Source organism: Haemaphysalis longicornis, unplaced genomic scaffold (genome assembly GCF_048455015.1).
Source record: "Haemaphysalis longicornis isolate Haplotype H1 unplaced genomic scaffold, Haemaphysalis longicornis Haplotype H1 scaffold_1, whole genome shotgun sequence".
Taxonomy (NCBI): domain Eukaryota; kingdom Metazoa; phylum Arthropoda; class Arachnida; order Ixodida; family Ixodidae; genus Haemaphysalis; species Haemaphysalis longicornis.
Window position 1 is genome coordinate 432,737,862 of NW_027526203.1, and position 13,960 is coordinate 432,751,821.

General features: G+C 45.2%; 1 protein-coding gene across 1 annotated transcript in view; it reads right to left on the reverse strand.

The window, feature by feature from the left end:
- Positions 1-13,960, reverse strand: part of LOC144155742 (uncharacterized) — a 61,111-nt gene that overhangs the window by 37,253 nt on the left and 9,898 nt on the right. Inside the window, exons 2-3 of the mRNA XM_077687356.1 lie at positions 8,909-9,645; positions 6,976-7,843 (exon numbers count right to left, since the gene is read on the reverse strand). Coding sequence (XP_077543482.1) covers positions 6,976-7,843; positions 8,909-9,613 — 1,573 coding nt within the window. The 5' untranslated portion in view covers positions 9,614-9,645. The remainder of the gene's footprint in view (positions 1-6,975; positions 7,844-8,908; positions 9,646-13,960) is intronic.

Below are 13,960 nucleotides of genomic sequence, written 5' to 3' on the forward strand. Positions count from 1 at the left end.
CACTGCTTCTTCCAGCCGCGAGTGGTACGAGGCATTGTCCATGACAATTACACTACCTTGTGGCAGTTGCGGCAAAACGGCGCCAAACCACCTTTCAAAGCGGGTGCCGTCCATCTCCTCGTGGTAGTCGCCGGTCTTCGTACCCCGAAAGATATCCAGGCAACCATTGACGAAGCCGTCCTCGCTGCCGATGTGCGTTACAATCAGGCGCTGTCCTTTCCCTGACGGCTGCTTCAAACCTGTCGTCAGACCACGCATGAAGGCGTCGTGGTGGGAAGCAACCGTCGTGTCCGTCCAAACAGTCGATAGCGTGTGTCCCGCATTCACCCAGGTTTCATCAAGGTAGAAGATTTTTCGACCTTCCATCCTGTACCTGGCGACGTCGTAGAGGTACTTCTGCTGCCACGCGACAATGTCGTCCCGCTCGATCAGCAGCGAGTTCCGGCCCCTCTTCTCATACCTGAACCCGATGTCATTCAGCAGGCGGCGCACAGTCCATGGCTTGAGAGGAGTAACATCGCCGCTAGCGTTGAAATCCGCAGCAATTGCCTTCACTGTCGGAATCTCATTGCTGCGAAAAAAACGATGCACGGACGACCGCAATGCGCACTTCGTGAAGTCGTCGTACACTTCTGTGCGTCGTCTCTTTCCGGCGCTTCGCGGGCGCTTTCGGGAGGGCGTCGCAACATTTCCGTCGTTATTTTTCATCTCCTTCTTCACGTCCATCACCAAGCTCACGCTGACTCCAAGAAGATCGCTCACGGTCGCGGCCGTTTCTTCAACGCTGCGCTCTGGGTGAAGATGCCGCAAACGAACGTACGCGTTCCGGATCATCTCCCGTCCGCAGCTGCAGATGACACGCCGCTTTTGTTTTTCTTGTACCATCGGCGTGGCGTAGATGGCAACGCACCACAATTCTCAGTCGAGAACGATGAAGCACATTCAGATGCGACTTCTTCGGGATCCATGGCGGGAAATGGGGCCGGCAATGCATAAAACCAGAAGCTGCCAGAAGCAAGCGGCTGAGGGAAAACCCGGAAGAGCAGAAATTCACCATCAGGAATATAATTGAAACTCGCTACTGCAGCTGACGATAAATTCTTTCACGCATTGCATTAAAACGGGCACATAAAAAATTTTAGCTAAGGTTTTTATCTCCGCTCAATATGAAGGCGCCCTTACGAACTACTTTTCGGCACGGACGCATTAAGGAAAGCGTGGCTCCGAGTGCTGCCCGCAGGTGCAATGCGGTCGGCCACGACGTCACCTTGATAGAACGACACTATTGGCTGGAAGGGGGTGGTGGAAGTGGGGGATTAGGTGACGCCCCTTTTTTCTTGACTTGTATCCGAGTATAGAAACCCCGCATGAAATCAGTCGAAGCCAGATCGCAGTAGTGGAAAATAAGTCTTCAAAACGAATTCTCTCTTTTGAACGAGCAGAACGAGGTCAAATGCAGACAGGCTAGATAATCTAACATCCGCACTCAGTGAATCAGCAGAAGCTGTGGGAGAAGCAGCATGTATAGAACAAACTGGAAAACTAACTAAGAAAACGAAGGAACTAATTGCCAAACTTAAGAACATGAAAGTGGATCATGTTCTTACGTTATGGAAGTAAGGTGGGTCAGATTGAATTGGCCCAGCTGCCAAAGCTGATTAACAGAATTAAACAAAAGGCTGTCGTGCAGATAACATCGCAGTTATCGAGAAAACGCTGGAAATGGCGGGAAGTTTGAAAGCAACTAAGAGAAAGCTGGCCATCTGCAAAGACAGGATGACCGCACTCAGAGATGAGCAGGGAAACATTACGCACACCTTGGACTAAATAATAAAGATAGCAGAACGATTCAGGCTGTATGCCCAAGACGTTAGACCATGGGAAACTACTGAGTATACAAGCTCAACATGCGATGTCGTCCCACTAGAACGAAAGAGGAAGTTCGAAAGGCTCTCAAAGGCATGAAAATAGGACAAACTGCAGGTGACGACGGCATAACCGTAGATCTTTCGAAGGAGGGAGGAGATATTGTACTGGAAAAGTTTGCTGTACCATTTCCGGGGTGCTTGAAGACTCAAAAAGTGCCCATAGCCTGGAAAAACGCCAACATTATTCTGATTCATAAGAAGGGTGACCCCAGTGACCTCAAGAATTACAGACCCATTAGGCTACTCTCAGTTGTTTACAAGCTGTTTACCAAAGTTATAGTTAGCCGCATAGGTGACAGGGAAAGCTTGCTGTACTATTTTTGGAATGCTTGAAGACTAAAAAAGTGCCCGTATCCTGGAACAACGCCAAAATTATTCACATTCATAAGAATGGATGTTCCAAGGACCTCTAGAATTACAGACCCACTAGCCTACTCTCAGTCGTTTACAATCTGCCTACCCGCGTAGTTGACAGCCTGGATTCCCATCAACTCAGACCGCAGGCTGCGTTTAGGAAAGGGTACTCAACCGTGGATCCCATCTATGTCGTCAACGAAGTGTTAGAAAAATACGCAGAGCACACTAAACCCCTTTACATGACATTTATAGATAATAAGAAAGCGGTTGATTCCGCACTCGCCGCAGCCGCTTTAGAAGCACTAAAAGACCAACGAATAGAGGAAACCTACATAAGACTTCTAGAAGATATATATATGGGATTGACGGGCGGGATAACGCTCCCCAAGCAAAGTGATAACTTTCCGATCCGAAAGAGAGTAAGACAGGGAGATACCATCCCTCCAAAAGTACTCACAGCATGTCTGGAGGAGATATTTAGAAAGCTTGACTGGGAAAACATAGATCTAAGGATAAACGGGGAATACTCGAGCCATTTCAGGTTTGCGAACGGCATAGTCTATCTAACTGAGAATGCAGAACACATGCAAATAAAGCATGAGGAGCATTAATCAGAAAGCAGGCCGAAGGCTAAAAATAAATATGAATACATCTAAAGTAATACGGATCAAACATGCCAAGAGCGTCTTCTCCAGCTTATGAAACGAAACGCTAGAAGAAGTAACAGAATGTAACTACCTCGGAGAGATGGTTAGTGTTTGCCCAAACCACGAGAAAGAAATCTGGCGCAGAATAGGTACAGACTGCGGAGCACTTGGCAAGCACTCCCATATTATGAAAAGTGAGCTACCTTTGTCACTCAAAAGAAAAATCTCCAACCAGTGCATACTCCCGGTGATCACATATGGAGCTGAAACTTGGCACCTTGCTAAACAACTAGAAAGCAAACTTATGTCGGCTCAACGGGCCATGGAACGAATAATGTTAGGAATAACACTGAGGACTAGAAACGAGCTACCTGGATCAGACAACAAACTAGAGGTGACGCTGTCATAGTTAAAAAAAAAAAGAAAAAGAAATGGAAATTTGGCTGGCCATGTAGTGAGACGAACCGACAACCGCTGGACAATGAGGGTAACAGAGTGGATACCAAGAGATGAGACTAAAAGGGGAAGACCAATAACACGATTGAGGGATGAATTACGGAACTTCGGGGGTAATCTGTGGACTCGAGTTGCGCAGGACAGGAGCGGTTGGAGGTAAATGGGAGAGGCCTTTGTCTTGCAGTGGACTTATGCAGGCTGATGATGATGATGTAGATGGTGATGATGATATCTCAAGCAAAATCCTATAACTTTCTTCACGCAATCCTTATTAATAGGACAGCTGCCGGCTGAATGGAAATTAGGCAAAATAGTTTATTTACAAGTGGAAATAAAAACTCACCAGAAATTTATCGCCCTATATCACTAACATGCATCTGCTACAAGACGCTACAGCGAATAATTTCTCCACATATATATTCTTATCTGTGAATTAATAACATCTTTTTTTAAATATCAGCCTGGATTTAGAAGACACTTTTAATGTGACACAATTATTTCAATTTACCACTGATTTTCACTTCAATATACACGATAATGTACAAACTGACTGCATTTTTCTTCAATTTTCTAAAGCCTTCGACCTCCTGCCTCACTCCCGCCTTATTTCAACATTAGCACAACTTTGTTTAGATTCGTTAGCGTTATCCCGGATGCACAACTTTTTATCTTTTCGACAAGAGTTCACTGTGGTTAATAATTCTCCAATTTCTGACGTTCCCCAGCGTAGCGTCCTGTGGCCACTGCTTTTTCTTATCTACATTAATAATGACTTCACAACTAACATTTCGTTCTCAATACGGCTTTTTCCGCATGATTGTATTGTATACCGTTCTAGAAATAGTACTGATGGTCGCCTTGCCCTGCAGAAAGACCTTAAACCACCACAGTGGCTCAGTGGCTAAGGCATTGTGCTGCTGAGTCCAAGGACGTGGGATCGATTTCCGGCCGCGGCAGCGGCCTTTCCGATGGAGGCGGACAGCGAAAACATCCGTGTTTTTTTAGATTGCGCCGCACGTTAAAGATACCCAGGTGGTCGAAATTAATTCTGAGCCCTCCACTGCGGCGCGCCTCATCGCCTCTGCAGCGTCGGCGTGCTAAAGCACATAAACAATCAGTCAGAAAGACCTTATTTTCAGTAACAACTGGTTTATTTAAATGCAAAGTAACATCCTTCCGCCGTTACCAGCTGTTACCACTGTTACCAGCTTTGATTACAGTAAAGTGGCTAGCTGAGAAACTTGATAAGGGTTCATGGTGTAGCACAGCGCAAAAGACAAGATACTTTACACCTTAGGAAATAGCACGAAAAACTGTCCCAGTTTTTCGCGCTGTTTCCTAACGTATAAGTGTACCCAACTAGCCAAAAGTCAAGCTTAGTGTACTGCAATATAATTTCTTTTGTATCTTATCTTTTGTGCTGTGCTACCCCATCAATCAGCTTTGATCACTTTATAAATAACTTCAACGAGTCGCTGTCATCTTCGCATACATACACCGGCATTCACCTCATTTCTAATCTTTCATGGATGCAGCAATTACAATATCTGCAAACGCATCAATAGCACTCGAATATTTACGTCTAAACCTACGAAACCCCCAGATAACGTCCTCCAACGCTTACTTATTTGTGCGCGTGCAGTTGGCATTAGCCCCTCCCAAACGGTCTCCTTTCCAAGCCTATATCCCTAAATTGCTAAATGCTGTCTAAAACTGAGAGTCACTGTTCGTTTCATGTAATTACAATTGCTCCTCCAGTAACACGCAAATGAAACATGACCTCTCATTATATCCTTTGGAAAGACGGCCCACAGCCGCCCTTCTGTCCTTGCTTCATAAATACATTCACGCATGTAAGCCATGCAAAACCCCCCTTACAGTACTACTGCGCATGGCAAACGACGCAACAATCAATGTAGCTTCGCACTAATCTCTAGAAATAAAATCATGTACCCCTCCGTCTAACGAAGACGATGAGTGAACGCGAAGCTTTGTCGTGACGGATTATTTGATTGTCGTCTGAGTTTGAACTCAGTTTCGACAATGGAGAAATGGAGAAATCAGATAGACCCCGGCGTCGTCATGCAAAGGACCCAGGTTCGATACCAGCCACTGCAACGTTTTCTGTTTCTTTTACTTCACCCACAATCAATCGTCACCGATGATGATGATGATTTGATGATTTCTATTGGTTTCCCCTTTGTATCGGGGTGATGACATGTCATCTTACCAAAAAAAAAACTAATATACCTATGTTTTACACTTTTGGTTCAATACTAGCGCTGCTTAGGGCAGGCACAAAAAGCTTATTAGGCACAAAATACTTTTTTTTTTTCTGTTACAAGTGGTAACTGTCCTAGGCAATATTCCCCTCTCTGCTTTTCGTCCACCAGCATTCTAATCTTCTTTTCGTCCCCTCGACAGCCTTGAAGTTAACTTCCTCTGTGATACCTTTAAATCCTAGGGCTTCTGACAGCCCAATATTCCCTTCATGTAGATTTGGATGGATACCCTCACACTCTAGCACGATTACCATCGTCAGAGAAAGGTAGCTTTCCTGCAGGGCGTTTTCGCATTACAGACGCCGTCATTGAGAAGACTAAGCTTCGCTTTGGAACCGTCATTCAATTCATCTCGCGTTGCTTCGCTGCATTGCACTCTGGAATTGCCTTCTCGACCTTATTGCCACCCTAACTGATCATGGAACTTTTCGCGAACTATTGGAACATTTGGCATTACAGCAAACTTGTTCTGCTGCTCTTGTTGATTTTGCCATGCTGCTGCGATATTGTTGTTGCTGTTTACAACGCCTCTTTCGCCTTTATGCAGTCTTTGTAAGTACTCCCAGAGTACTGTTCTCTAATGTGCCATTGGTTCCACCTATTACGATTGTTTATTCTTTGTATATCTCCCATTGCTGAACGTTCCGTGATGGTGGCTGTAAGATTTTTTTAAATAAAGAAATGACAGGCCCTTTCTTAAGAGGAAGGTTGTCAAAAAGCGAAGCTTTCTTCCATGCAACCTAAATAAGAGCCAAAGTCCAAAATCCAAACTGCCAAAGTCCAAAGCCAAGGTCCAACCCCGCTTAGAGAAAGTATTTCTGCCATACTGTACATACTGCCAAGTTGTGCCTACTGCCTGTACATACTGCGAAGCTATAGAGTTGCGTATTACGAGAGATTCGTTAGGTGTGCGAAGTCATCTCATTTTTATGTTATATGGTGTAGGATTGATGCCCTCTTTGTCAAACACATTGTGTAAGGTTGGCTTTTGTGCAGTTCGTTATACTCGGCCTTCAACGCCATGACAGAGGCGCAGAAAGCTACGCTTTGAATTATAAATAAATAAATAAATAAATAAATAAATAAATAAATAAATAAATAAATAAATAAATAAATAAATAAATAAATAAATAAATAAATAAATAAATAAATAAATAAATAAATAAAGACGTCCTTGCATGGGGGAAGAGATATGGCAGGAACCTGGCAATGTAAAAAGAATGATACAAGGCGAAATGAGCCAGCAGTTTTGCTCGTCATAGATTACACAATGACTTTATATGGGATTACAGAAAGTAAACTCACCATTTAGGATGAACTCCTTCAGATTTTCGAGTCTGCTGGGGAGGCTTTGTCTATGTACAGATCTCAGCCGGTTTTTCTGGAGCATGAGGACTTCCAAGCTGTTGAGACTCCTAAAAGCCCCGCGAACGTTCGTGATGTCGTTCCCGTGGGCGTAAATGTGTGTCAGCTCCGGGCTGTCTTCGAAATCAATGGCACGAAGTGTTTTCAGCTTGTTGTTGGATATAAAAATATACTTCAAGCTAGGAAGTCGCCGGATGGAGCCGTTGAGCGACGTGAGCAAATTTTCAGTCATAAAAAGCTCTTTGAGGCTGAACAGGGGCTCGAAGCAGTCCTTCCCCAGCCACTCCAGCCTGTTCCCGCTCAAATCCAGGTGTTGAACCAGATCGTTGCCCCTGAAAGTGCCATCCAGGATGAACCGAATACGGTTGTTCCTCAATGTCAGCCCTTTCAAGTATGTCATGTTAATGAATGCTTCTCCTATTTCTTCTATGCGATTCATTGACAGGTTCAGCTTTTCTATACGCCAGGTGAATTTGAAAGTCCTGTCGATACTGTGAAGTCTATTTCCTGCTGCGTTGAAATACTTGATACGAGAGTCCTTAGGAAATACATCACCGGGAAGGTACGGGATGACGTTGTATGAAAGATCAAGGCTCTCCAACTCGAGAAGAATGGTGAAACAATTAGGGAGCAGAACGCTGATGTTGCACTTGTGGAGGTCGAGTGTTTCTATCGCCAAATTAGGAGTGCCGAATCTGGGTACCACGCTTATTCTGTTGTTGTTAGCAAGCAGTACCTTCAGCCTAGTCGGAGCACGCCCAACTAATTTGATGATGTCGCCGATCATGTTGTGAGACAAATTCAGCTCCTGAAAAAATAAAAGCAAAATTATAGACAGTAAATATGATAACCACAATAAAGACCGGAATTTGTTTAATCACGATCATGATGCCTCATCGAAAATGAAGTCACTCAAATCGCACTAACAAGTCAAAGAAGATATTTTCACGGGCATCGATAATTGACCCTTCAATCTCGTAGTTCTGAGGACATACTTTACAAGTGTTCCTAACAAACGCCAACCCTAAAAAATCAGCTATGATTGACTGCCGCCCAATTCTAAAACACACAAAAAAAATCTGAACACCTCACTAAACGCTTAATAAAGTTTTCTGTTTGATTTTTTTTTTTTTTTCATAGGCACGTGTACTCTACCATCTGGTGAACATGCGCCTCAAAAGCTGACCTAGGTGGTCACACGGGTGGAAAGCTTGTAATTAATCGACGCTACGTACATCGAATTTTCATACACACAATCTTTTTCATTTTACGCCTGCACCAGGAACAAGCAATGCGGGCACGTTAGCATTACAGCTTTTGTTATGAGTAAATGCGCAAGCATTAATTGCGGCTGAGTGTTTGGCTGAGTTATATCATAAGTGTAGTGTTGAGTGTAGTGTCATAAGTGTAGTGTGTGTCTGTGCCGTTCGTGACGTGTCCACAATCTAGAAGGAACGCTTGTTTTGACCGTCGACGCTTTGGGTATAAATATGACCCCCCAAGCAATGTAGTTCATTCCTGTTTGAGCAGTGAATCAATGCTGTCACCCTGCTCGAGTCCTGTACTGTAACCTCGCCCGTCGGGGCATTGTTCTTTGGCTTCGGCTCATCTCTCGCTATGAAGTAAACAAGTTACGTTTTGCCTACGGCTTCTGGACTTCCTCACGGCTGCAACATTGGCTGGCCGCTCGCTTCAAACCACGCTACCAAACGTATGTCGGAGGCGACGGAGCTCGGCTCGGGTCGGCTTTCCCGTACCCAACAATGCGTAACTCTTCGTACGTTAATCCGATAAATCTCATGAATGATTCATCCACAAAATGACGCATGCAAAATGGTTGTCGCCATATAAAATCCAACTTAACTGTACTCACCATGACAAGTTCCAGCCCTTGAAGTTGAACATCGATGTTTGTGAGAAAGTTTCCTTGCAGATCAATGAACTCTAAGTGACTCGCATTTACGAAGAAGTCAGGGCTCAGGTAGCTCACGAGGTTGTTCCCCAACCACACGCGTCGGAGGCTAGTCAGTGTTTTTAAAACACTATTGTTGAGCTTCTCGATGAGATTAGCGGACATGTCCAGATCAGTTATACCACGAAGTGGCGGCAGGTTGTCAGTGCTTCTAATGCAGTTATTCGGAAGCCGCAGCTCCTTCAGTCCAGAAACAGCTTCTAGGCCGTCGGGGATGTCATGCAACTGATTTTGTCCCATGTACAACGTCGTCATAATTGTCATGCCCTTAAAAGTGTCTCGCTCCGTGTACTGCACAGCACTGTTCTTCACGTACAGCACATTGACGGTGAGGTTTTCGAAGAAGTGTGGGGGCAATGTCGTGATGTTCACGCCGTCCAAGAGTAGCGAGTCAATCTGGATGCCGGCAAGCTGGGAAAACTCTGCGGGAAGCTTTTCACCGTCGCTGATGGCTTTGCATAGGACCCTGGGCCCATGCCCGGTGGTCTTGCACAGGCACCACTCTAGGCGCGGACAGCCTACTCCCGACTCGGCTCCGCACGGTAGTTTTCCAAGGTGGGCGCAGAGAAGCAGGCTCGTCAGAGTGATCTGGGCGGCGGCCCTCATACCCGCAGTGCGGATGCCACAGCAGCAGCTAGCTGCGGAAACACGCAGTTTCGGTTAAGGAAAGACCCCGAGTTTGAAAACTAAAAGATCCCAATAAAACTGCACGCAACTGACACTAATCTTTGATACTTGATTACGGTAACGCCCGCATTTGCCAAAGCCCGTAAAAGGAACACAGGCAGTACAAACACAGCAGTAGCGCTATTTTCTGCTTGATACTGATCGTGAAAGTAAAGAGATCAGAACTTTGCTCCCGCACTCTGTAAGAAGAACACGTGATTTTGTTTATGAGATTATTGCTGTTGTGCGTTGAGATACCTGAAAGCAAGGTTTTGCAGTCTGAAGATTGATAATTTCTTCCCCTAGCCACACAGTCACGACACAGGCAATCAGAACAAAGCATGAGTAGCCCACGTGGGCGTCCGGAGGGGGCGCAAGGAGGGAAACTGCCCCCTTTGGAATAACTGACCTTTTTTTTAGTTTTACCATGCACTGCTAAAAATTTGATTAATTTGCCAAGACCCTGGAATCAATAATTCATAACTAGAATTAGGCGCAAATTGATTTGATAGCAAATCAATGCTTGCTTTTTTTTTCACCCTTGAAGTAACCCTTCAAAAAAAGTTATGTGCAAAAAACTGCTTCTTATCGTACTTGTACCATCTCCTGCAGAACTATGCGACACTCCCTCCCGACGCGTTTATCTTCTGAGCCTTAACCAAGCGATGCCCGACGCTGAAATCGTCCATACATTCCCAATATCCCTCCGCACGGGGCACCTTGAGTATTCATGGTGACGGTGTACAGCGACACCGCGGACCCCGAGCTCCCATACATAATCTGTGTCCAACCGTGGCGAGGTGTTGAAAGGTGGAGGGTAGAAACCGTAAACGGTGGCCGTCGGAGCCTTGGTCAAGCTCCGGCCGATGGGTTCCCTGTCTGTTTATTAGGCAGGGAGCTCCGGGACCTCTTTGACAGTTAACAATACCAAGTCTCTAGTCCCCGTAACATCTGGTGTACCACAGGGAAGTGTACTCAAACCCTTACTTTTTCTAAAAGGTTTATGTTAATAATCAGCCAGACTGCGTTAAATCTCACGTCAGACTATTTCCTGACGACTCTGTATTATGCCGTAAAATTCAGCCAAACCATGATGAGGACATAATTAAATCTTACCTAAACGCTATAAACACATGGTGCTCAACGTGGCTAATGCCTTTAAACCTTGCTAAAATGAAACAAGTGTCCTTTACCAATCAGGCGTCCCAAAATTTAGCACCTTGCATATTAAACTACAGCCTCGTAGAGGAAACTTCCACCTACAAATACCTTGGCGTACACCTAACCGGTAACTTGACATGGAATAATCACATTAACCATATCCTCGCGTCTGCTAACCGTTCCCTTGGTTTCCTCAAACGTAACCTCAGAGATGATCCCGCGCGTTTACGGAAGTTGGCGTATACAGTAAAAGCTCGTTCATTTGAATCGCAAGGGGACGACATCTCAGTTTCGATTATTCAAAGTTCGAACTAATAAAAGGGAACAAAAATGATAATACACTGCAATTCGGGAACAGTAGGGCATGTCAACACTTTCATGTTCAAAAACCGCCGTGATTCCGGCCTGCCTTTTCTTCCTAAAGGAGACAGTCAGCACTGTTTTTCTCTAACAAAGTTATGTAGCAGAAACCGTTACCTCCTCCTTCTCGAAAATACCACCTGGCCACGACTTTTGCCATCGTCCGCGTCCTCCTTGTGGTCAATCGCAGCGACAGTTTCTGAGCTCCTGAACTGAGGTATGATGACCTCATCTCTCAGCGCACCACAGACACCAGGCGTCCTCATCGAAGTATTTCGCAAAGAATGCGTCTTCCAAATGGCCGCGATCCGATATTTAGATTCGCTCTACCTTATTTTGCCTTCTCCGCTCTACAAAGCCTTGTATGTAGGCACAGGGTGTGATTCTCTGGCCATGTGCCACGCGCCAAGGCGCCGGCGCGGTGGAACGTAGTTCGAATTATCCGTGGAGGAACCTGCTCGGGTTTGAATAAACAGGCGTTTTTATACATAGCCTTGTATGGAATCCGTACAAATCGTGTAATTCGAAGTATCCATAAATTCGAATCATTGAAGTTCGAATTAACGAACTTCTGTTGTATCGCACTAAAACGCCCTAAACTCGAGTACGCATCTGCCATGTGGAACCCTCATCAGGCATATGTAATAAATGACTTAGAAGCCCCACCTTATCGCCTCGTCGCAACATATCCCGCTTAACACTATCTCATAAACTGCACTATCATGTGTCCTTTCATAACATCTTCATCTGTGAACCAACAGCCATTTTTCCACCTCGGGGACATTCATGCAAAGTCAAATGCACCACATGCGGTACCCTTTCGTTTGGTACCCTTTCATTTGGCCAAGCAGTTGTACTCCGTACCGCGATAAACCAGAATGACCTTCCATCGCACTTGTTACTGAACCAAATGCCATGAAAGTTACTGATGATTCGAGCAAAATTTTCACTGTATAACATATATCATTTCACTGCCTCCTTTCACTCAGTTCTTTCACTAGTAAATGACGTCTGATAATACTCCGTGTGGTAATACTCCGTGTCGTTCGTTTCAGTTACTCTACGAATAACTGTTTCTATTCTTCTTTTGAATTTTCAGTTTGTTTACACTGATGCAATGTAATTTATTTTGTCATTTTTAGTTCTTGTGTTTTATGCGTAGTTTTTGTGACACCAATGTAACCCCTCCCCCCCTACACTATGTAGTACCCCTCCCCCCTCCAGAAGGTCTTTAGTGTTTTTGTGAAATAAAAAATATATATATGGTGGCATTCCTTATTGATATGGTTGATGGGCTGCAATTCAGCTTGCGCCCCCAGGGGAGGCGAGCTCCACCTTGAACCCACCGTCTTATACACGCCTCCTCACTAACTCAAATCAATCACTACAAAAATTGAGATGCGCACTTTCATTTCACCTCCTGGTCCATCAAATACTTGCACATACTGGATTGCTTCATTGCAATGTCCGAGTAGGCTGGGTACCTTGACAGGAGAACAGCGGTATAGAAAACCCCGACGTTCAGTCAGCAGTACATTTTTTTTTAATTTCATTTCATTTCATTTATTGGTACCCTCAGGACCGGGAGGTATTACAGCGGGTAGTGGTACTTACACATGGAAAAAAAAATACAGAAGTGCAGCAGTTGATATGCAGTTATTACACTGGTGCGGCTCCTACTCATACAGTCTTGCCTAATAGCGTTTTTAAACAATTCATGATCTCGGATGGATCATAATCATGATCTCGGATGGATCTTCTGAGGGTGATGACCCTGGCTGTCCTTCGGTATGCATTGAATACGGGATGCATATTTCTGGGGATGGGAGCAATGGTGATAAGTTGGCGTTTACTATATTAGGTCACCTGTGCATCGTATCCAAGGCGATGTACCGTATGACAACCCGTTTTAGTGAGTTTGAGTCTTTTAAGTTGGCTGGTTTTGTGAGCTTCAGCGAGTTCCTCCCAGGTGTAGTGCAGACCAAGTTTCATTAGCTTGCGGTAGAAGTTTTCGGAGGTGGATCAACTGTGATCTTGCAGGCCATCTGGATAAGAATGTTCGGTTTGTCGCACTCGCTGTTCTTGAGACTAACGTATGGAGTGCCGTAAGTAATCGTACTGATGATTAGGCTTGGGTCAAGCGTATAGTGTCGTGCTCTTTGAGACCATGGCGTCTGTTGCTTACGCGGCGAACGAGATCGGTGACTTGAAGTGCTGTTTCTTGAACTTTTTTGGATCGTTGCAAGACCTGCTCCGTCTTTCGTATGGTATTAACCAGACCATTGACTGAGAATTTAAGGTCGGGTATGGGGGCGGGTGGGCGACCTCTGCTGCGTTTCTTGAGCAGTAAAAGTTCCGATTTGTCAGGGGCACAGGAAAGCTCGCGAGCACGGAGGTATTCTTCCATGGTGTTTATTGCTGTTTGTAGTGCGTCTTGTGGTTCGCCTACTGAGCCTGTACGCGTCCAGATAATGATTTCGTCTGCGTACAGCACATGGCTGATTCCTGGTATTTTGTTCAGGAGTGGCGCTGGCCCTCGCATTGCCGAGTTAAAAAGCAGTGAAGAAATGACAGAACCTGGGGGTGTGCCTTCTGGTGGGGTTTTTAGAGTTTCCGTGCGGAGCTGTCCCACGCCAATCGGGGCCGTGCGGTCGGTGAGAAAGTCGCGCACATAACGGTAGACTTTCCGCAGTGGGTGGATTGCAGGCCTTCGAGTATAGCTTGATGAGTGACATTGTCAAACGCGCTTTTGACGCCAAGTGCGAG